This window comes from Salmo trutta, chromosome 21 (assembly GCF_901001165.1).
Source record: "Salmo trutta chromosome 21, fSalTru1.1, whole genome shotgun sequence".
NCBI classification, from domain to species: Eukaryota; Metazoa; Chordata; class Actinopteri; order Salmoniformes; family Salmonidae; genus Salmo; species Salmo trutta.
The window spans coordinates 39,697,445-39,722,156 of record NC_042977.1 but is presented as its reverse complement, the minus strand read 5'-3'; the positions used below and the strand labels follow the sequence as shown (position 1 = coordinate 39,722,156).

The window sequence follows — 24,712 nt, the reverse complement described above, 5'->3', positions numbered from 1 at the left end:
CCCCCTTCTCCAAGCAGGAGTCAGGGTCCTGAACTACTTAGATGACTGATTAATATGTGCAGAGTCACAAAGCCTTGGCACACACATCCATGGCCTCACATCACCTCTCCGACTTGGGATTACAAATTAACATAGAAAAGAGTAATCTAGTCCCCACTCAGTGTGTGCACTTTGGGCTTGACACTGGAAACCCAAATAATGCAAGCAACAGTCTCACCAGAAAGAGTGGTATCTTTGACAAATGTCTTTCACCATTCAATCTAAGAAAATAGGTGACAGTTCTAGAGAGTCAGAGGCTCCTTGGCCTCCTTGCTGCTGCAGTCCATGTTGTACCATTGGGCGTGCTCCACATGCTGCCAATACAGCGCTGGTACAACAGACACAATCTATGTCCCAGAAGGGACAAACACAAAAAGCTGACAATTTTAATTAGCTGCTAGAGAGCAATACAATGGTGGCGCTTAGCACTTCAAACTTCCAGTGGAGCTCTCCTAGGCACAGTTCACAACCGGGTGACTTTGACCACATACGCCTCCCTACAGGGATGGGGAGCAGTCTTGAACCAGTCATTGTTCCATGGTGTATGGTCAGCACCATGGATAATGACCTACATCAACATACCGGAGCTCAAGGTGGTTCACCTTGCACTCCGGTACTTCCTCCCAGTACTGCGAGGACAACATGTTCTCATACTGACAGACAAGACAATCGTGGTTGCACACATCAACCGCCATAGTGGACTGAGGTCAATGGCCCTGCACCAATGATGTATATAAACCTGTCACAGCTGTCTTCAAGAATGGACCTAGGCGCAGCAGGTATGTGGATACTCATGTTTTTTAATTTAAAAAAAAGGAGTAAAGTATCCACTGGACAAAAAAACAATAACGACGACGACAGCAACAGTCTTGCAGGCACATACAACGCAGTGCAAGGACAACTACCCACAACCCCAAAGAAAAACACACACTCCTATATAGGACTCCCAATCAAAGGCAACTCAACACACCTGCCTTCAATTGGGAGTCCAATCACCCACACAACATTTAACAAACACAAACCCCCTGCCACATCCTGACCAAGACTAACACAATTACGCCCTCTGCTGGTCAGGACGTGACAAAACCCTGGATTACTGATGCTATGTATTGGCCATTGAGAGGCTTTGAAGCCGCCGGTCGGCCATATTGGCACTCCTCAGTAGGAGCAGTCCTCCATAGGAATTAATGGAATTCTACACTATTTCAATTAAACGTTTCAAGGCCAAAATTACATTAATTTAAGTATTTTTGTTGTTGTAGTGGGAACAGTGATTTTAATAATCTCTAAAAATGGTAGTTTAACAAAAATGTTTTTATATAATCTTTCATTTGAAATGTTTATGTTTAGCGCACATAATATCATTTAAAAGTAATATGCATTAAGACGTCTGTAATATAACACATGTAATGTATACATTAATAAATGCATTTCTAAAGCTTCCCAATTTTTTTATAATCTTGGGGGAGTGCCAAGATGGAGACGCGGTAGATTCAACACAGCGCCCCCTACAAGTTATCTAGTGCATATATAAATTAGGGATGCACGATATACTGGTAAACATATCAGAATCGGACGATATTAGGTAAAAATGCCAACATCGGCAACGGCCCAATGTCTAGTTTAACGCCAATGTGCAAAACCGATGTCAAAGTTGACGTGCATACCTATATAATGTTGGTACATGATGTAATGACACCAGGTCAAATTTTGCGCTACACGTGCAACACAGCATTCCTAACCTAGAGCACAATGTCTGTTGTGTGGATCGAGCATTCAACAAGTCGAGCAGTCATTTGAAAGAGTAAGAACATTTCAGTGAGACAACTCAAAGGCAACATTCATAAACGCCAAGATAATGGAATTCATTGTCCTTGACAATCAACCGTTCTCTGTCGTGGGTGATGTTGACTTTCGCCGACTGGTCAAGCACCGGTACACACTACCAAGTTGGTGCTATTTTTCAGATGTTGCCGTACCGGAGTTACACAGTATTACTATTAGCGTCACTGCTATTAGCTTCACGACTGACATTTGGATCAGCGATGTCAGCCCCATGAGCATGCTGAGTCTGACAGCACAATGGGTCGTCGTGGATTTCCAACTGAGGAAAGCCGTATTGTATGTTCAAGAATGTGCTGTTTGTCATACCACTGCTGCCATTTCAATTGCATTTGAGAACATGTGTGAAACATGAACACACTAGCTCCATTCGAACAACTGACTCGGGAAATAAGCTAATCAACTGCACCTGCAGCAGACGTGATACCCTCTGTCATAGCATTGAAATGCCTGCTAAACAAAACTGCTGACACAGGCTGTGAACATGCGATTCGGTGTCATTCTCTCTGAGCCTCTTTACTGTGTCGCCACCATGCTCAATGCTAGGTACAAGGACCACTACTTCGATGCAGACAAGAAACAGGGTTTACGTGAAATCTTACAGACACAGCTGGACAAGATGGAAACGGACACAGTGACAGTGCGCACCGAGGAAGCGGACCAATGACAGAAGAGGCCACGGACAGACAGAGCTGAAATTTCACTGCTTGACATGTATGATGAAATCCTGGTTGAGAATGAAACGACTGAACAAATGAACAACGAAACAGCACAGCAAGTAAGTGAAAGAAATAGGTTTAGATTATGTTTTACTGGTAATGGGGACATAAGTAAATGCCAACAAAATAACTTTTTGGTCAGTGTGGTGTGGTGTGTGTAACCTTTATTTAACTAGGCAAGTCAGTTAAGAACAAATTCTTATTTACAATGACGGCCTACCCTGGCCAAACCCGGACGACGCCCTGGCCAATTGTGCTCCGCCCTATGGGACAATCACGGCCGGATGTGATACAGCCTGGATTCGAACCAGGGATTGTAGTGACACCTCTTGCACTGAGATGCAGTGCCTTAGACCGCTGCGTTCCATGTATGTGTGTGTTAACTATTTAACTGTACTAGAATGCTTCTAAGGCCGCAAAAATGTTAAATATCGGTTAGCGGTATAGTTTTTTGGGGGGCAAGGAAAATATCAGATATCGGTATCGGCCAAAAATGTCATATTGCTGCATCCCTAATATAAATAATTTCACTGCACCAGGTAGAAAGTGAGCTACTGCTTTGGGCAAGCAGACACCTTACATCCCTCAGAGCAATACACCCACCGTGGTTGGAGAATCAGCCAGCAGACCTTCTCTCCAGAGGAGGCCCTCTTCCTTCAGACTGGAGGACACATCCCACAGTAATGGAGATGATCTAGGCTCGATTCAGAAGGGCCATCGCCGTCTGCTCGCATCACAAGACTCAACCCATTGTCCTATGTGATTCTCAATAAAGGGTCCAGCAGGCCCACTCAGGGTCGATGCCCTATCACACAGATGGCTGCTGTATGCGCTTCCACCAATTCCCTTGCTCCCTCAAGTATTGAGGAAGATTAGTCTCGAGAGCGCGTCACACCCACAACATCACTGGTTTTCAGACCTTGTACAGCTCTCAACCATGGGAACTCCCTCTTCGAGCGGACCTGTCACAAGTGAATGGCAAGCTTTGGCACCCCAAACCCAGCATACTGAAGTTGTGGGTGTGGCCCCTGAATGTGGCTGCCTTGTAGCTCCAGGATTGCCCTCCAAATTTGGCCCTCGGATGGTTTTATTTGGCCCCCCTGTCACGTCCTGACCATAGTAAGATGTTATTTTCTTTGGTAGAGTAGGTCAGGGTGTGAGAGGGGGTGTTTTTCTATGTTTTGTATTTCTATGTTCAGGTTCTAGTTTTGTATTTCTATGTTGGGTTTGTTTGGGATGATCTCCAATTAGAGGCAGCTGGTCCTCGTTGTCTCTAATTGGAGATCATACTTAAGCAAGGTTTTTTTTTCCACCTGGGTTTGTGGGAGATTCATTTTGAGTTGTGTATGCTTCACCTCTGCGTCCCGATTTTTTATTTTTTTTGTCATTCAGTTCATTTATGTATTGCATAGTTTCACAGTATAAATTAAATGTGGAACGACACACACGCTGCACTTTGGTCCGCTCATTCCTACAACAACCGTGACACCCCCTGGGCAAAAATAAATTCATTGTTGGACATAAAATACTCTAAAAACACCAGGAAATCTGCTCCAATTGATTTGAATTTTGTAATCTGTTCCCAAGTATTCCCAAGCAAAATAGAGATGTGATCATATATACTGAACAAAAATATAAATGACATATAAAGTCTTGGTCCCATGTTTCATGAGCTGGAATAAAAGATCCCAGAAATGTTTCATAAGAACAAAAAGCTTATTTCGCTCAAATTTTGTGCACAAATTTGTTTACATCCCTGTTAGTGAGCATTTCTCATTTGCCAAGATAATCCATCAACCTGACAGGTGTGGCATATCAAGAAGCTGATTAAACAGCATGATCAACACACAGGTGCACCTTGTGCTGGGGACAATAAAAGGTCACTCTAAAATGTGTAGTTTTGTTACACAACACAATGCCACAGATGTCTCAAGTTTTGAGGGAACGTGCAATTGGCATGCTGACTCCGGGAATGTCCACCAAAGCTGTTGCCAGATAACTTAATGTTAATTTCTCTACCATAAGCCACCTCCAAAGTCGTTTTAGAGAATTTGGCAGTACGTCCAACTGGCCTCACAACAGCAGACCACGTGTAACCACGCCAGCCCAGGAACTCCACATCCGGCTTCTTTACCTGCAGGATCATCTGAGACCAGCAACCTGGACAGATGAAACTGAGTATTTCTGTCTGTAATAAATCCCTTTTGTGGGGAAAAACTCATTCTTACAGTTTATATAAGGAAATCAGTCAATTTAAATAAATTAGGTCCTAATCTATGGATTTCGCAGGGGTGCAGCCATGGGTGGGCATAGGCCCACCCACTGGGGAGCCAGGCCCACCCATGGCTGCACCCCTGCGAAACCCATAGATTAGGACCTAATTTATTTATATTGACTGATTTCCTTATATGAACTGTAACTCAGTAAAACCATTTAAATATATTTTTGTTCAGTATATACAAAGGTAAGCAAGGTTTGAAACGATTCTGTTTTAGTCACATATCTGTTTGGGATTCTTGCGGTCAATTTGCAGTCTACACATGATTTGTAATTATGTTTCGGCCCCCTGACCATCCACTCATGAATGAAACGGCCCGTAGCTAAATCTAGTTGATGATGCCTGCTCTATGCGAACCCTGTATTCCTACAAGTGAAATGTGTTCAGGAAGTGTTGTGTCGACCATGCAGAAATGTCACCTTCCTGCCCAATTTCTGTCATTTTTACTTTCCTCCAGGACCTCATGGCTGCAGGAAAGGCCACATCTACATTGAACGTGTATATGGCAGCCAGCTCTATGGGTCATGACCAGATTGCAGGTGCAACATCAGGGCACACCCTCTAGTATCATAGTTAGTTAAAAGGTGCACCCCAAGGCTCCTTCAGTACCCCTCATGGGAGTTCACTACGATCACTTATGAGCCCACTGAGCCCTGTCTTCACCTGAGCTACAGTGCCTTTAAAGTATTCATACCCCTTGACTTATTCCACATTTTGTTGTTTTCCAGCCTGAAATCAAAATGGATACAATTTGAGTGTTCTTTCTCACACAATACCCCATAATGACAAAGGGAAAACATGTTTGTGTATATGTTAGGAAACTTTATTGAAAATGAAACACAGAAATCTCTCATTTACATACAATGCAGTCAGAAAGTATTCCCCTTGAATTTTTCAACATTTTGTTACGCTACAGCCTTATTCTAAAATGGATTCAATTCTTTAATGAAAAAAGCAAAAACAGGTTTAGATATTTTTGCAAATGTTTGAAAAAAACCCTGGAAATATCTCATTTACATAAGTATTCAGACCCTTTACTCAGTACTCTGTTGAAGTACCTTTGGCAGCGATTACAGCCTCGAGTCTCCTTGGGTATGATGCTACAAGCTTGGCACACCTGTATTTGGGGAGTTTCTCCCATTGTTCTGTGCAGATCCTCTCAAGCTGTCAGGTTGGATGGGGAGCGTCGCTGCACAGCTATTTTCAGGTCCTTCCAGAGATGTTTGATCGTGTTCAAGTCCGGGCTCTGGCTTGGCCACTCAAGGACATTCCGAGACTTGTCCTGAAGCCACTCCTGCGTTGTCTTAGCTGTGTGCTTAGGATCATTGTCCTGTTGGAAGGTGAACCTTGACCCAGTCTGAGGTCCTGAGCGCTCTGGAGCAGGTTTTCATCAAGGATCTCTCTGTACTTTGCTCCGTTCATCTTTCGCTCAATCGTGACTAGTCTCCCAATCTCTGCCACTGAAAAACATCCCCACAGCATGATGCTGCCACCACCATGCTTCACCATAGGGATGGTGCCAGGTTTCCTCCAGATGTGACTCTTGGCATTCAGGCCAACGAGTTCAATCTTGGTTTCATCAGACCAGAGAATCTTGTTTCTCATGGTCTGAGAGCCTTTTGCAAACTCCAAGCGAGCAGTCATGTGCCTTTTACTGAGGAGCGGCTTCCGTCTGGCCACAGATCTGTGCCCAACACAATCCTGTCTCAGAGCTCTACGGACAGTTCCTTCAACCTCCTAGCTTGGTTTTGGCTCTGACATGCACTGTCAACTGTGAGACCTTATATAGACAAGTGTGTTTCTTTCCAAATCATGTCCAATCAATTGAATTTACCACAGGTGGACTCCAACCAAGTTGTAGAAACATCTCAAGGATGATCAATGGAAACAGGATGCACCTGAGCTCAATTTTGAGTCTCATAGCAAAGGGTCTGAATACAAAAATGTATACATACCTGTTTTTGCTTTGTCATTATAGGGTATTGTGTGTAGATTGATGAGGAAAAAAAATATTTCATCCATTTTAGAATAAGGCTGTGACATAACAAAATGTGGAAAAGGGGATTTTTGTAGTAAGTTAGCTGGTGATGTAGCTAAACTCAGGACCCTGTCTTCAAATGATAATTCGTAAAAATCCAAATAACTTCACAGATCTTCATTGTAATGGGTTTAAACACTGTTTCCCCTGCTTGTTCAATGAATTAATGAACATGCACCTGTGGAACGGTCGTTAAGACACTAACAGCTTACAGATAGATGGTAGGCAATTGAGGTCACAGTTATGAAAACTTAGGACACTAAAGAGGCCTTTCTACTGACTCTGAAAAACACCAAAAGAAAGATGCCCAGGGTCCCTGCTCATCTGCGTGAATGTGCCTTAGGCATGCTGCAAGGGGGCATGGGGACTGCAGATGTGGCCAGGGCAATAAATTGCAATGTCCGTCCTGTGAGGCGCCTAAGACAGCGCTACAGGGAGACAGGACGGACAGCTGATTGTCCTCGCAACACCTGCACAGGATCGGTACATCCGAACATCACACCTGCGGGACAGCTACAGGATGGCAACAACAACTGCCCGAGTTACACCAGGAACGCACAATCCCTCCATCAGTGCTCAGACTGTCCGAAATAGGCTGAGAGAGGCTGGACTGAGGGCTTGTAGGCCTGTTGTAAGGCAGGTCCTCACCAGACATCACCGGCAACAACGTCACCTATGGGCACAAACCCACTGTTGTTGGACCAGACAGGACTTGCAAAAAGTGCTCTTCACTGACGAGTCACGGTTTTGTCTCACCAGGGGTGATGGTCGGATTCGCGTTTATCGCCGACTAATGAGCGTTACACCGAGGCCTGTACTCTGGAGCGGGATCGATTTGGAGGTGGAGGGTCCGTCATGGTCTGGGGCGGTGTGTCACAGCATCATCGGACTGAACTTGTTGTCATTGCAGGCAATCTCAACGCTGTGCGTTACAGGGAAGATATCCTCCTCCCTCATGTGGTACCCTTCCTGCAGGCTCATCCTGACATGATCCTCCGGCATGACAATGCCACCAGCCATACTGCTCGTTCTGTGCGTGATTTCCTGTAAGACGGGAATGTCAGTGTTATGCCATGGCCAGTGAAGAGCCCGGATCTCAATCCCATTGAGCACGCCTGAGACCTGTTGGATCGGAGGGTGAGGGCTAGGGCCATTCCCCCCCAGAAATGTCCAGGAACTTGCAGGTGCCTTACATCTCACAGTAACAACTGGCAAATCTGGTGCAGTCCATGAGGAGGAGATGCACTGCAGTACTTGATGCAGCTGGTGGCCACACCAGATACTGACTGTTACTTTGATTTTGACCCCCCTTTGTTCAGGGACACATTATTCCATTTCTGTTAGTCACATGTCTGTGGAACTTGTTCAGTTTATGTCTCAGTTGTTGAATCTTGTTATGTTCATACAAATATTTACACGTTAAGTTTGCTGAAAATAAACGCAGTTGCCAGTGAGAGGACGTTTCTTTTTTTGATGAGTTTAGTTAGCTGTTAGCCAATTGGCGTTCTCAACTAGTTCAAACCTAGTGAATGCTCCCAAGTCGTTCCTCCAATAACTCCCATAGATTATAAAATGTGGAATAACAACATGTCATATTTCAGTCTTTGTGCTGGCCATGATGACGTTGAATTAAAGTGCAAAAACGGATTGGATTTTAAAAAAGTCATCAATGTAAAGGAATTTCAGGATTATTATGATTATTTTGACCAAATCTTTTACCTAAACCCAATGACATGGTTAACATTTTTCGTTGATTTCACTTTGAAATCACGTTAGTTGACTACTCAATCAAACGTAAATCAAAACTAGACGTTGAACTGACATCTGTGCCCATTGGGATACCCTCAAGGAAGGAATTCAACAACTGTCCTCTGGGAAAGTCCCTTCCTCAAAGGTAACAAGACAGAGAGACCAACCACAGAGTCTAAACCTCAACTGTAGGGCACAGTGTCTTAACAGAGTTATTTCTGGTCGCGCCCTGGGCTACGATTCAATGCCCTGGCTGACGCTGTTGTTATCATGAGGTGTCTCATCTTCTAGGACCAGCCTGTGAACTTTTAACACCAACTGTTTGCCAATTGTGTGGGCAATAGCCTAGCTGGTACTGTCTCTGTCTGTATTCATACTACATGTACCGCCCTGCCAAATTCTCTATTTCACACAAAGACAGACACATAGACAACTGCAAGTATGCAACAACAACAAAAAAACACAATGGCACACATCAGGACAGGGAAAAAATTACATGTTCTCTCTCTGTCACTATCCATCCCTCTCTCTGGTGCTCTGATGAGTGCACTCTATTAAATCTAATGAGATTGCTTGTGTCAATAATTGAGTAGGGTGTGGGTTACAGAGCACGGTAGAGGAACAGCAGAAAGGAGCAGTTACTCTGTCAACAATGTGTCACTGGAAACCCTGTTTGTTTGGTGGAAAAATACCTCTGTTAGAAGACACACGCAAAAGACACAATTATTTTTCAGGCAGGATTTAACTGGCAGTAGGCTAAATGGAAACAGAGTCTCTTTCAGTTTCACATTCTGCAATGTTGCCAGCCCTGATGTCACAAAGTGAGAGAAAAAGACAAATGCACATTTTTCATTATATCCATTACATGTTGTGCATGGAAAATGGAGTCCGAATTTGTGAACAGGTGAGTGAATTCACCAAAAAACAGGCTTTGTCGCTAATGCAAGCTTTGTCGCTAGTGGTCATTCTGGTAGCTGCTTTCTTGTAATACAGTAACGAATGAGCCCTGTCTTGTAGTGCTGAAATGTAGGACCCAGTGATACAGTGCCTTCAGAAAGTATTCATACCCCTTTACTTTTTTCACATTTTGTTGCGTTACTGCCGGAATTTCAAATGTATTACATGTAGATTTTGTGTCACTGGCCTGCACACAATACTCCATAATGTCAAAGTGGAATTATGTTTTTATCACTGTATACAAATTAATTAAAAATGAAAAGCTGAAATGTCTTGAGTCAATAATGTGTTGTACTGGATTTGCCCCAAACATTACACTTTGTATTCAGAACAAAAAGGGAATCGCTTTGCCACATTTTTTGCATTATTACTTTAGTGCCTTGTTGCTAACAGGATGCATGTTTTTGAATATTTTTATTCTGTACAGGCTTCCTTCTTTTCACTCTGTCAATTAGGTTAGTATTATGGAGTAACTACAATGTTGTTGATCCATCCTCAGTGTTCTCCTATCAGAGCCATTCAACTATGTGACTGTTTTAAAGTCACCATTGGCCTTATTGTTAAATGCCTGAGCAGTTTCCTTTCTCCCCGGCTACTGAGTTAGTGACTGGGTTTATTGATACACCATCCGAAGTGTAATTAATAACTTAACCATGCTGAAAGGGATATTCAATGCCTGCTTTTGGTGGTTGAATCTGTGTTTGAAATTCACTGCTCGACTGAGGGACTTTACAGATAATTGTGGGTGTGGGGTACAGAGAGGAGGTAGTCATTCAAAAATCATGTTAAACACTATTATTGACACAGAGTGAGTCCATGCAACTTATGCAAATCTTTACTCCTGAACTTTAGGCTTGTCATAACAAAGGGGTTGAATACTTATTGACGCAAGACATTTCAGCTTTTCATTTTTTTTAAAAATATTTAGTTAAAACTTCAAAAAACATAATTCCACTTTGACATTATTGGTTATTGTGTGTAGGCCAGTGACAAAAAAAAACAAATTTAATCCATTTAAAATTCAGGCTGTAAGAATATTTTTGGGGGAGAAAGGGTGTGAATACTTTCATTTTGTTGCTTTACAGCCTTATTCTAAAATTGATTTAATAGTTTTTTTCCTCATCAATCTACACACAACACCCCATAATGACAGAGAAAAACCAGGTTTGTAGAAATGTTTGCAAATGTATAAAAACAAATACCCTGAATGATCACATTTAGAGAAGTATTCAGACACTTCACTCAGTACTTTGTTGAAGCACCTTTGGCAGCGTTTACAGCCTTGAGTCTTCTTGGGTATGATGCTACAAGCTTGGCACACCTGTACTTGAGGAGTTTCTCCCATTCTTCTCTGCAGAACTTCTCAAGCTCTGTCAGGTTGGAAGGGGAGCATTGCTGCACAGCTATTTTCAGGCCTCTCCAGATATGTTCAATCTGGTTCAAGTCCGGGCTCTGGATGGGAACCTCAAGGACATTCAGAGACTTGTCCCGAAGCCACTCCTGTGTTGATTTGGCTTCGTGCTGTTGTCCTGTTGGAAGGTGAACCTTTGCCCGTCTGAGGTCCTGTGCAGGTTTTCATTAAGGAGCTCTCTGTACTTTGCTCCGTTCATCTTTCCCTCAATCCTGACTAGTCTCCCAGTCACTGGAAAACATCCCCACAGCATGGTGCTGCCATTACCATGCTTCACCAGCGGGATGGTGCCAGGTTTCCTCCAGACGTGACGCTTGGCATTCAGGCCAGAGTTCAATCTTGGTTTCATCAGACCAGAGAAGCTCATTTCTCATGGTCAGAGTCCTTTAGCAAACTCCAAGCGGGCTGTCATGTGCCTTTTACTGAAGAGTGGCTTCCGTCTGGCCACTCTACCATAATGGCCTGAATGGTGGAGTGCTGCATTCCATTTATCCCGTTCCAGCCAGTCTTCCCCAATTAAAGGTGTCACCAGCGATGCAGCATTTGATTATTGAAATATCAGCCTAAATCTTTGCTTTTTTATTTGAAGAATAATCAAGAACATTTGAGACAGCTTTAGTCAGGGACTGTCGCTGGAAATCAGCAGCGTCCGGTCTCTGTGCACTAGATAGAAGTTGTTTGATTGACACAGCGTGAGCAATAGATCAACTGGTGACAGGGAGACCATTTTTACACTACATTGACTTATACATTGACTAAGCTTGGAATAAACATGTTCACTCACTCTCAAAAGGTGATGTCTTTAAAATCGGACTTTATTCAAATAGAAAAATTATAGAACTCATACTTGGTGGTATTGAAGTATGACAGTGAAATTTACATTGTATTACTTGAAGTAAAAGCATAATCAGGCTTTAGGTTTAACCACACGGCACACACTCAATGTGCCAAAGTAACGCAACAAAAACATTTAACATACCCAGACTTTATCAAAGCATTGTCATTATTGGAAGGACATTCTGCAAATCCATTGATACAGTGTCCTAGAACAGTGATGAGGAAATTGTAGTCTGGAGAAAAGTAACATGCATTGTTACCATTGTAGGATCACTGCTGCTCTATTCCAAGTCAGACTTTGATTGTGGATAAAACAGTTTTAGAGGATGACATTGTCAGTTTCACATTTAAATGAACAGTAGTCCTCAATTTGAATTAAAGTGTTAGACAAACAGATTAACTGATGTAAAATAGCATTAAAAGTAGGTAGGTAAGAAGGTAGATGAGTGCAATTCTTAAACTAGTCATGACAAGTATTTGTTACAGAGAGACTGTACACAAGTCAAATCAATTGTCTAGACAAACATGTGCAAAAGTATCATGAAAACTAAAAACATTGGTCTAAAGTACAAATAAGATCAGTAATCATAACTAACACCAATAAGATCAACTGTCGTGGAATATTAGTCAAGCTAAAAAAAATAAAAAAAGGTATTGCCAATCTGGCTAAACACATGACATATAAGAACATGAAGTGAAAAACGAAGTGGGTTGGATAAAAGTGCAGCCTATACATCATTTCAGTCTCATTCACTGGGTAGGGGGGTTCAAGAAGTCAAAAACCTCTGCACTCTGTACATTCAATGGCTGACAGCTTTACCGTCTTCACATTGTACTAAGAATACAGCTTCTGACACTAGAAAACCATAGTAAAAAAAACATATCTACACATATAGGAAATGAGAATCACACAGCCAGCCAACTCAATGAGTGAAATGACTAAATGTACAGCAGGTGACAGAAGGGTCAAAGTTAATATTGTAGGGAAAAAAAATGTGGGCCCCAGAAATTCTGTCAGGAAAGAAATTGAGTAAAAAGTTTGAATATCACTGCAGTAGCTCGTGAAACAGTTGTACAGTACGTGGATATAGGAGGCCATATCATTACAACAAACATAAAAACAGACAAACAATTCATCTAAAACATAAAAGGCTTTCCCCATTTACCTAGGTTGGACTCTTGAGCAAGAAAAGACCACTATAATATTGAGATGCTAAGGGATGTGGTTGGTGTGATGAGAAGTCCATCGTAGGTAGGCGGGGGCTACAGTACATCTTAAATGTCTTTAGGCATGAGCTGTAGGCCACTAGTGACCTGGAAGCGTGTCTCATCTTCAATACCATACTGCTCCAGAGGGTCCTAGGAGAAGGTAATCAGTATGTATTCAGGTTGTGTAGAGTTACTTTGTAAAGTCTATGGTTAGAAGAGACCATCCAGATAACAGGTCTGTCTGTCTTACCTTGCCGGTCAGCCGGTGGATTTCTGTGCGATAGAAGATCAAGTTCTTCCTCATGAACTCATAACTGTAGGACAGATGAGGAAGAGTGGCAACTAGGATGAGTCATGCAAAATAGTCACCCACCCTGGTCCTGAAGAGCTTCTGTAGCTGTGCACTAATAGGCAAGTGAAATGGGGCAGTCCTATATTACCTGGCCTTGATGATGGAGTCAATCCACTCCTGACACTGCTCCTGGGAGTCACACTCAAACAGGTACTTCCTCTCTGCCTCATCTAGGAAAGCTGAGAGAAGACTGGTTCCTTAGGACAGCAGTTCCCACAATGTTTTTGTATGGTGACTAAAGCTTAAAAAGGACTGTTTTTATTTTCTTGTTGGGCACTCTAGCAATGTTTCTTCTGGATAAGAGCATCTGCTAAATTATCAAAAAATGTCAAAAAAAAAAATTATAAAAAAAAAAAAGTGGGTCACAGCCAACCAAACTCAACAATGAATGCGAAGAGATCAGTTTTGGACTCACTGATAGAGAAGGCTTGGCTGTCCTCTCTTTCTACCCGACACTGCTCTAGCAACAAGGCACCCTGAGGCTGTCAAGGAGAGAAAAAACACCCACTGTCACTTGCCCAATCCCCATACAGTCAGAACAGACATAAGATGGTGACTCTTCCTACCTCCTCCTCATCAGTTCGGAAGTAGAACAGGAAATTAACCACCAGCTTCACCAACCTCTTCTTTACAACTGTCATAACAGATGAGAACAAATGAATGAGCAAACGTCTTCCTGATCATGCCATCAATTTGACATTACAGTAGCCTTCCAATGAATGAGTAACAATTGCTAATCGGCAAGTTAGAGTAGCTAAGATCTAGACTAGGTGTTATGGACATCAGTGATAATGACTAAGATAGTGATCCCACTCGGATTAGTAATACCATCTCCTTTCTTCGGTCCTCGCATGCCAAGTTCCGCCGCCCTCTCAGATGGTTGGCGACTCAACGAAATGAGTTCCTTCTCATTGAAACGCATCCTGAGGCGGTTCACAAATGCAGCACAGGGTTGACCGTTAATTATACAAATCTTTGGTATGCAACACTCTCAGCTAAAAAGAGCCATGTCCTTATGGCTGAGGGCAAACTAGCCTAGCTTGCTATTCTGTCAAAATGTCAGTGTTAGTAATATCCATCGTTACACGTCTCACTGCGGTAGTTTCATGCGGGTAAACTCGTTTCAGCTAGTTCCTCAAGCCGCCGCCTCCTGCTGCTGCTGCTGTCAGAAGAAGTGCACTTACTTTCAACTACTCGCTGCCTAACTAACAAAGCGTTATGAAATGTGTTGACTAGTGGTTGGTTAACCACACTTAGGTTGAAGTGTTCTATACTAGCCTAGCTATGTCCCTAGAAAAAAGAAAAGTGGACACTCCTTTATATGTGACACTTGCTTTCGTAGTATGGTGACCGTGTGAGGACATTCTGTGGTTGGACTGATACGCATTTGAACATTATAGGCTATAAATTATGGCCAAAGGGATGTCTCAAATTTTAGAGAGGGAAGTAATTAAGATATTGATATTTTTGTTAATCTAGTTCGTACAGTAAAGTTAAAGAAAGACCGCATTTGACATCGTCGATTTGTGTTTTGTGTACGTTTGTCAATAAAGATATACAAACGTACAAAACTCATGTTCGCGCGTGCGCATGAATGTTTCAATTGTGGACAACGTGATCGAAACGTAAATGAATTGGTGAGTTTTTAAACTAGTAATTATCTGGTAAATATGGTATTAGCTAGGGTATTGTATTTATTTTAATAGAGGCATCTACATATACGGCAACCAGATATGAAAAGGTGCCCCGTTTTGTTCGTTGAAAGTTAAAATCGTCATTATGTTGTGCTACCTTGCCGGTTAGCTCAACAAAGCTACTTTAGCTAACATGCGCACCAAAACCCAGTAACGTAGATTAGATGTAACTAATTTGACTTAGTTAATACATGCAGTGCTTTTGATGTAGTAACGTTAAGTTAGCCAATGACGTAGTTATGTTTGCAAATGGATAATGTAACTAGTTAGCGTTGGATAAATAGCTAGCTCGTTAATTAGTCGCACGCTAATTTATTAGCTAGGTAACGTTGTGGTTTCAGTTGTTCTGCAAATGCACCATATGAAGTTATTTTACGTGTTGTTCTCCAATGGTGAAGTTAGATTTGCAATAGCCAATCACAGCCACAGAGATGGCTAGCTAGTCAAGTAGTTTCCACTTTCTATGCCACAGTGCAGATTAGTTGTGGAATTGATCTAATTAGTCTTAGTTATTTTGCTAGTATTTGTTACAAACATAACATTGACAATATTCTTCCTGTATGTTTCTCCACAGTCTGAACACATATTTTGAGACTATTTGACCAGCTGTCTAGCAGCAGGAGGAGGTTTGTGTTTGAGGGTGAGTGAATCCATCGCCCCGCAAAGATGGATTTCCAACACAGAGCTGGGGGCAAGACTGGGAGTGGTGGCGTGGCGTCCTCCTCGGAGAGCAACCGGGATAGGCGAGAGCGGCTCCGCCAGCTGGCCCTGGAAACCATCGACATCAACAAGGACCCCTATTTCATGAAGAACCATCTGGGCTCTTATGAGTGTAAGCTGTGTCTGACACTCCACAACAATGAGGTAAGAAAGTGCTCATTTTAACACACCATAACTCTTCTCTTTATATGATATTACATTTAGGGCGGTCCCCAAGAAGAAAAATCTTGGTTGACCTAGAGTCTTCTGTTCAATCGTCCAATCGATTGGTCAAAATTTTAAAACATGTATTGTTCCCAATATAGACACACCCTATGTGTTTTAATAAAATCAACTATATGTAGGCTACTGAGCTTGTCTGATGCTTTAAACACACTGCGATTTAAATAATTAAGACACACAATGATTTAAGGGAGCAAGAGATCAAGATAGCCTAACCAGAAGACAAACTGTTCCTGACCCTCTTCCTCCACTGCTGCTGGCCTAAGCAGATTCTGCTCTTATGCTCCTAAGAGGCAACACCAGGAGGTGGCAATCATTTCCATTTGGAGTGCCAATTTATCTTACCATTTCTACCGATCCGCGTGCCAGTTATGATTTTCGTGGAACAGTTTAATTTATAATAAGTCTTCGTATCTCAAATTGATTATAATGTGGTTAATCAAAATTCTAAAAGTAAGTCCCATTGCCAACTATGTAAAAAAAATGCCTACAAATAAAAACATTGCAGCCTGCAGGTAGAACAAATCCTTATAAATATCCTATAAATCACATTGACTATGCATGGCCTGTCTGCAAGGAACTTGAAACATTGTATCAACTATTAACTTGGGTCTGGCCTGAAGCTCACTCTAGCAAACTTGCAACATTGTATCAAATATTCTGGCCTTCAGTTTCCAGCTCCAGTGAGTTTCGGACAGACATAGCTGTAGCCTATTTCCGCACGGGATAAGAAGTAATCAGGTAGGCCTATTTTTTTTTATATATTTCCACCGGATTAGAGCATGACATTTTATCCCCTTCTTTCAAGCTGAGTGATTATTGAAAGAAAGCTGGAAAGATTTTTTAAAATAGGCTACTTCGAGGAACTAAACTCAGCAAAAAAAGAAACGTCCCTTTTTCAGGACCCTGTCTTTCAAAGATAATTTGTAAAAATCCAAATAACAGCACAGATCTTCACTGTAAAGGGTTTAAGCACTGGTTCTCTTGCTTGTTAAATGAGCCATAAACAATTAATGAACATGCACCTGTGGAACGGTCGTTAAGACACTAACAGCTTACAGACGGTAGGCAATTAACATAAGATCACAGTTATGGAAACTTAGGACACTGAAGAGGCCTTTCAACTGACTCTGAAAAACACCAAAAGAAAGATGCCCAGGGTTCCCTGCTCATCTGCGTGAACGTGCCTTAGGCATGCTGCAAGGAGGCATCAGGATTGCAGATTTGGCCAGGGCAATAGATTCCAATGTCCGTACAGTGAGATGCCTAAGACAGAGCTACAGGGAGACAGGACGGACAGCTGATCGTCCTCGCAGTGGCAGACCGTCTAACAACACCTGCACAGGATCAGTACATCCGAACATCACACCTGCGGGACAGGTACAGGATGGCAACAACAACTGCCCGAGTTACACAAGGAATGCAAAATCCCTCCATCCGTGCTCAGACTGTCTGCAATAGGCTGAGAGAGGATGGACTGAGGGCTTGTAGGCCTCTTGTAAGGCAGGTCCTCACCAGACATCACCAGCAACAATGTCGCCTATGGGCACAAACCCACCGTCACTGGATCAGACAGGACTGGCAAGAAGTGCTCTTCACTGACGAGTCGCGGTTTTGTCTCACCAGGGGTGATGTTTGGATTCACGTTTATCGTCGAAGGAATGAGCATTACACCGAGGCCTGTACTCTGGAGCGGGATCGATTTGAAGGTGGAGGGTCCGTCATGGTTTGGGGCGGTGTGTCACAGCATCATCGGACTGAGCTTGTTGTCATTGCAGGCAATCTCAATGCTGTGAGTTGCAGGGATGACATCCTCCTCCCTCATGTGGTACCCTTCCTGCAGGCTCATCCTGACATGACCCTCCAGCACGACAATGCCACCAGCCATACTGCTCGTTCTGTGCGTGATTTCCTGCAAGACAGGAATGTCAGTGTTCTGCCAGGGGCAGCAAAATCCCGGATCTCAATCCTATTAAGCACGTCTGGGACCTGTTGGATCAGAGGGTGAGGGCTAGGACCATTCCTCCCAGAACTGTCCAGGAACTTGCAGATGCCTTGGTGGAAGAGGGGTGTAACATCTCACAGGAATAACTGGCAATTCTGGTGCAATCCATGAGGAGGAGATGCACTGCAGTACTTAATGCAGCTGGTGGCCACACCAGATACTGACTGTTACTTTTAATTATGACCCCCCCTTTGTTCAGGGACACATTATTCAATTTCTGTTAGTCACATCTCTGTGGAACTTGTTCAGTTTGTCTCAGTTGTTGAATCTTATGTTCATACAAATATTTACACATGTTAAGTTTGCTGAAAATAAACGCAGTTGACAGTGAGAGGATGTTTTTTTATTTTTTTTATTTGTCAATGGATGTAAAAACAGACTTCGTTTACTTTGCTGTTTGAGGTGAAGAAAAAAGTACTTTGAGAAGTTCCAGTGGTGGGGAGTTAAAAAAATCTGAAGTACTGTCAGATCCCTAAATGGACACATTTATAGGCCTACTTTTGCACGCAGACCAGGTAGCATAGGCCTACTTTTGCACGCAGACCAGGTAGCATAGGCCTACTTCTTTGCATAATCAGATTTGTGTCCTTACTCAACATTGACAGGAGCCAAAACTTGTTTTGGCCTAGGTTGTGCAGTCTGCAAACAATGTGTCCACTCCGACCATGAGAACGCTAAAAGACTGTAATAATATATTGAGGGCATTATCATAAATTAACCTATCCAAACAAACATTGTGGACTAGGAATTATGGGAATTAATGGTACATTTACTACTGGTGATACTGTTGTGCCATCCCCGCGGCCTCCGCAATGGATTAGTCCACTGAGACAGGCATGTATGACCGGTGTCTCATGTGCCATAGAAAATATATATACAGTACCAGTCAAAAGTTTGGACACACCTACTCATTCAATGGTTTTTGTTTATTTTTACTATTTTCTACATTGTAGAATAATAGTGAAAACATCAAAACTATGAAATAAAACATGTAATCATATAGTAACCAAAAAAGTGTTAAACAAATCAAAATATATTTTAGATTCATCAAAGTAGCCACTCTTTGCATTGAGGACAGCTTTGCACACTTTTGGTATTCTCTCAACCAGCTTCACCTGGAATGCTTTTCCAATAGTCTTGAAGGAGTTGCTACATATGCTGAGCACTTGATGGCTTATTTTCCTTCACTCTGCAGTCCAACTTATCCCAACTGTCTCAATTGGGTTCAGGTTGGGTGATTGTGGAGGCCATGTCATCTGATGCAGCACTCCACTCACTCTCCTTCTTGGTTAAATATCTCTTACACAGCCTGGAGGTGTTCTGGGTCATTGTCCTGTTGAAAAACAAATGATAGTCCCACTAAGCGCAAACCAGATGTGATGGTGTATCGCTGCAGAATGCTGTGGTGGCCATGCTAGTTAAGTGTGCCTTGAATTCTAAATAAATCACAGACAGTGTTACCAGCAAAGCAGCACCACACCATCACACCTCCTCTATGCTTCACGGTGGGAACCACACATGTGCAGATCATCTGTTCACCTACTGTTACGTGCGCCTCTTGGAGGAGGGAACGCAACTCCCCTTGGAGTGAAAAAGTATGTGATTGTTGGTGCGGGGAAGGACGACAGAGGCAGAGAGAGACAGTTTACAGGGAATTTATTATTCCTAAACACGGTAAGGTGGGGAAAAGGCGCTGGACGGAACCAAAGCAAAGAAAGTAAGAGTTAGTCCCCTTTCCTACCTTACCTGCCTTCCCACAGCTTACATAACCTTTAGCACCAACTGGCGCGCTAACCAAAATACAGGTGGTGGTCTGCCCACGTCTTACCTAGTGTGCATAGACAGAGTAAATAGTACGGGTTATGTATGCCCGCAGACCTCTTGCCTAAATACTGCGTCTCACAAAGACACGGCGGTTGGAACCAAAATCTCAAATTTGGACTGATCAGACCAAAGGACAGATATCCACCGGTCTAATGTCCATTGGCCGTGTTTCTTGGCCCAAGCAAGTCTCCTCCTTATTGGTGTTCTTTAGTAGTGCTTTCTTTGTAGCAATTCAACGATGAAGGCCTGATTGATGCAGTCTCTTCTGAACATTTACGTCATTTAGCAGACGCTCTTATCCAGAGCAACTTACAAATTGGTGCATTCACCTTATGATATCCAGTGGAACAACCACTTTACAATAGTACATCTATATATATTTTTTGGGGTGGGGTTAGGATTACTTAATCCTTGATGTTAGCGGAGAACGACAGGGTGTTGTCCAGGGTCACGCCAAGGCTCTTAGCACTCTGGGAGGAGGACACAATGGAGTTGTCAACCGTGATGGCGAGATCATGGAACGGGCAGTCCTTCCCCGGGAGGAAGAGCAGCTCCCTCTTGCCGAGGTTCAGCTTGAGGTGGTGATCCGTCATCCACACTGATATGTCTGCCAGACATGCAGAGATGCGATTCGCCACCTGGTTATCAGAAGGGGGAAAGGAGAAGATTAATTGTGTGTCGTCTGCGTAGCAATGATAGGAGAGACCATGTGAGGATATGACAGAGCCATGTGACTTGGTGAAAAGCGAGAATAGGAGAGGGCCTAGAACTGAGCCCTGGGGGACACCAGTGGTGAGAGCACGTGGTGCGGAGACGGATTCTCGCCACGCCACCTGGTAGGAGCGACCTGTCAGGTAGGACGCAATCCAAGAGTGAGCCGCGCCGGAGATGCCCAACTCGGAGAGGGTGGAGAGGAGGATGTGATGGTTCACAGTATCAAAGGCAGCAGATAGGTCTAGAAGGAGGAGAGAGAGAGCGTTAGCTTTAGCAGTGCGGAGAGCCTCCGTGACACAGAAGAGCAGTCTCAGTTGAATGACCAGTCTTGAAACCTGACTGATTTGGATCAAGAAGGTCATTCTGAGAAAGATAGCAAGAGAGCTGGCCAAGGACGGCACGCTCAAGAGTTTTGGAGAGAAAAGAAAGAAGGGATACTGGTCTGTAGTTGTTGACATCGGAGGGATCGAGTGTAGGTTTTTTGAGAAGGGGTGCAACTCTCGCTCTCTTGAAGACGGAAGGGACTTAGCCAGCGGTCAAGGATGAGTTGATGAGTGAGGTGAGGTAAGGGAGAAGGTCTCCGGAAATGGTCTGGAGAAGAGAGGAGGGGATAGGGTCAAGCAGGCAGGTTGTTGGGCGGCCGGCCGTCACAAGTCGCAAGATTTCATCTGGGGAGAAAGCGGTCAAAGCATAGGGTAGGGCAATGTGAGCAGGACCAGCGGTGTCGTTTGACTTAACAAACGAGGATCGGATGTCGTCAACCTTCTTTTCAAAATGGTTGACGAAGTCATCCGCAGAGAGGGATGGGGAGGGGGAGGAGGATTCAGGAGGGAGGAGAAGGTGGCAAAGAGCTTCCTAGGGTTAGAGGCAGATGCTTGGAATTTAGAGTGGTAGAAAGTGGCTTTAGCAGCAGAAACAGAGGAAGAAAATGTGGAGAGGAGGGAGTGAAAAGATGCCAGGTCCGCAGGGAGGCTAGTTTTCCTACATTTCCGCTCGGCTGCCCGGAGCCCTGTTCTGTGAGCTCGCAATGAGTCGTCAAGCCACGGAGCAGGAGGGGAGGACCGAGCCGGCCGGGAGGATAGGGGATATAGAGAGTCAAAGGATGCAGAAAGGGAGGAGAGGAGGGTTGATGAGGCAGAATCAGGAGATTGGTTGGAGAAGGATTGAGTAGAGGGAAGAGATGATAGGATGGAAGAGGAGAGAGTAGCAGGAGAGAGAGAGAGAGCGAGAGTGAACAGTTGCGTTTGAAGTGTCTGTTACTTGAACTCTGTGAAGCATTTATTTGGGCTGCAATTTCTGAGGCTGGTAACTCTAATGAACTGCAGCAGAGGTAACTCTGGGTCTTCCTTTCCTGTGGCAGTCTTCACGAGAGCCAGTTTCATCATAGCGCTTGATAGTTTTTGCGATTCTACTTGGAAGAAACTTTCAAAGTTCTTATTTTTCCGAAATGACTGACCTTCATGTCTTAAAGTAATGGTGGACCGTCGTTTCTCTTTGCTTATTTGAGCTGTTCTTGCCATAATATGGACTTGGTCTGTCCTCTGTATACCACGCCTACCTTGTCACAACACAACTGATTGGCTCAAATGCATTAAGAAGGAAAGACATTTCACAAAGTAACTTTTAACAAGGCACACCTGTTAATTGAAATGCCTTCCAGGTGACTACCTCATGAAGCTGGTTGAGAGAATGGCAAGAGTTAGCAAAGCTGTCGTCAAGGCAAAGGAGGTGGCTACTTTGAAGAATCTCAAATATAAAATATATTTTGATTTGTTTAACACTTTGTTTTGGTCACTACATGATTCCGTATGTGTTTTGATGTCTTTATTATTATTTTACAATGTAGAAAATTGTACAAATAAAGAAAAATTCTTAAAGAAATAAGTGTTCAAACTTTTCACTGGTGCTGCATATATTTGCAACTGCTCAACTAAAAAAAACTTGGTCGACCTACAGACTTTCGACCAAACAATTGACCAGTCGACAAAATGTGGTCAGCCCTAGTTCAAAAGGTTGATTTGAATTCATGATCTTAACCGTTTTCTCATTACAGGGCAGCTATCTGGCCCATACACAGGGAAAGAAGCATCAGACCAATTTGTAAGTACATATCTATTACTACTTAAAAAAAATTTAATTTAAGAACTTTGTATATTTGGTGTTGCTCACTTCCCTGTTTTGTTGAATGCAGAGCGAGAAGAGCAGCCAAAGAGGCAAAAGAAGCCCCTGCCCAGCCAGCCCCCGAAAAGGTGAAGGTTGAGGTCAAGAAATTTGTGAAGATTGGTCGACCAGGGTACAAAGGTAGGTTATGTGTTTTGATGTTAGTTAGTCATCAAGGATTCAATGACTCCAGAACAATCTGTTATGTACTGTCAGGGTTCTCCCCAGGATTTTCTAACAAGGTGGTGCTGCTGAGTACAGGTGGGTGTGCAGTGGCCCCAAGTTTAGCATTTTTGAATAGCTGTAAATGCAATTTTTTGCAATCTAGAGAAAAACATTTCTTTAAATGATGATATAGTTAAACAAAATAGTGGGGTAGTCCACAAGGTGGCGCAGCGTCCCTCTTGCATTCTTTGGGGAGAATCGTGGAGCTGAACTGATTATTTCCCTTGTCAACAGTAACCAAGCAGAGAGATCCAGAGAGTGGGCAACAGTCTTTACTTTTCCAGGTGAGTCTGAATGAGACATGGACATAATTAACATGGGTCAAATCAAATGTTATTGGTCACATACATGTGTTTAGCAGATGTTATTGCGGGTGTAGCGAAATGCTTGTTGTAGTGAGACACGACAAGGTCAGATCAATGGCGGGGAAGCAATTTCTACTGTTCTGAGTCTTGGGACACACTGGTTACCTTGAGTAACTGTTGTCCTCCTCCCTTATCAGATTGATTACCCAGAGATAGCGGAGGGCATAGGGCCCAGGCATCGCTTCATGTCTGCATACGAGCAGCGCATCGAGCCCCCAGACCGTCGTTGGCAGTACCTTCTACTGGCTGCAGAACCGTATGAGACCATCGCCTTCAAGGTGTGTGTCTTCATTTGGACCTAAGGGAATCCCCAATTACTCCAATTTGTCTTTGCCTCGTACTGTTTTCCTGTGAATGACAAATCATACCTGTTTTGTATGTTCTGTATTTCTGCAGGTGCCAAGCAGAGAGATTGATAAAGCCGAGAGTCGCTTCTGGACCCACTGGAACAAAGATACAAAACAGGTATGGTACTGGTGCTGACAGTCCCACGGATGGTCGTATCCTTTGGAGGATATTTGGGTATTAATAGAATCCTGAACTGAATATACACATGTAATCCCCCCCCCAATATCTTTCCAGTTTTTCCTCCAATTCCACTTCAAGATGGAGAAATCCCTCGCTCCACCCAGCGGACCCGTACCCCCGATGGGTGTAAAGCGCCCCCCTCCGCTGATGAGTGGGATAGGGCCTCGGCCCCCCAATGAGGCCATGCCCCCTCCACCCCCAGGGGGGATGCATATGCCCCCCTTGCCCCCTGGTGCCCCTGGCCCTCCTCAGATGCACCACCACCATCAGATGCAACACGGTGGCCCCGGAATGGGCATGCCACCCCTGATGAGACCCCCGCTCCCTTCTGACAGTCATGGAGGAATGCCCCATCAAAACAACTGATTGTGTTTGCCTATCGTTTGGTTGCTATTACACTACAGTGCCCCTTCATTGGACTGTGTCAAGTGTACTGTTTCAATATACACTTTCTAAACTGGATGACACGTCTATCCACATGCTTTTCTACCGACGGACCATATTCAGTAGGTTTTGTACACAGTTGCCAAGGGAATTTTGTCATACTGATATATTGTCTCTGGCAGCATCTACACTAGGGTACTACTCAGAATGAAGCAGTGTACATGTAATGCTCATGCATTCTAAGTGTTCTGATGGTGTGGATATTGTAAGGTAGTCATTGTTTTGTGAGCTCTGTAATAGCACCAGTATGAATAGACTCCCCTGTAGATGTTGAGCCCTCTGAATTAAACAACATCTTTGACAATCCACAACTCATCTTTAAATATACTTTTTTTTTAATAATAATAAAGAATGTGGAAAAGTGAGTTGTAATCTTATAA

At 43.4% G+C, this 24,712-nt stretch overlaps 2 protein-coding genes across 3 annotated transcripts; one reads left to right on the top strand and one right to left on the bottom strand.

Annotated features, from left to right (window-relative positions):
* Positions 1 to 11,827: 11,827 nt before the first annotated feature.
* Positions 11,828 to 14,777, bottom strand: plekhj1 (pleckstrin homology domain containing, family J member 1). The gene is made up of 6 exons (XM_029705638.1): positions 14,260 to 14,777; positions 13,998 to 14,065; positions 13,847 to 13,913; positions 13,520 to 13,610; positions 13,330 to 13,393; positions 11,828 to 13,229 (listed from the first exon to the last, which is right to left on the bottom strand). The coding sequence occupies exons 1-6, from the start codon at positions 14,351 to 14,353 to the stop codon at positions 13,146 to 13,148; spliced, it is 468 nt and encodes a 155-aa protein (XP_029561498.1). The 5' UTR covers positions 14,354 to 14,777; the 3' UTR covers positions 11,828 to 13,145.
* Positions 14,778 to 14,960: 183 nt separating this feature from the next.
* On the top strand, positions 14,961 to 24,697 carry sf3a2 (splicing factor 3a, subunit 2). Of its 2 annotated transcripts, none has more exons than XM_029705634.1 (8): positions 14,961 to 15,068; positions 15,700 to 15,989; positions 22,664 to 22,710; positions 22,802 to 22,911; positions 23,230 to 23,279; positions 23,498 to 23,638; positions 23,757 to 23,825; positions 23,943 to 24,697. In XM_029705634.1, the coding sequence occupies exons 2-8, from the start codon at positions 15,792 to 15,794 to the stop codon at positions 24,252 to 24,254; spliced, it is 927 nt and encodes a 308-aa protein (XP_029561494.1). In that variant the 5' UTR covers positions 14,961 to 15,068; positions 15,700 to 15,791; the 3' UTR covers positions 24,255 to 24,697. The 2 variants fall into 2 exon arrangements, with proteins under 2 accessions (XP_029561494.1, XP_029561495.1); XM_029705635.1 differs by having other exon boundaries at positions 15,005 to 15,056.
* The last annotated feature ends 15 nt before the right edge of the window (positions 24,698 to 24,712 follow it).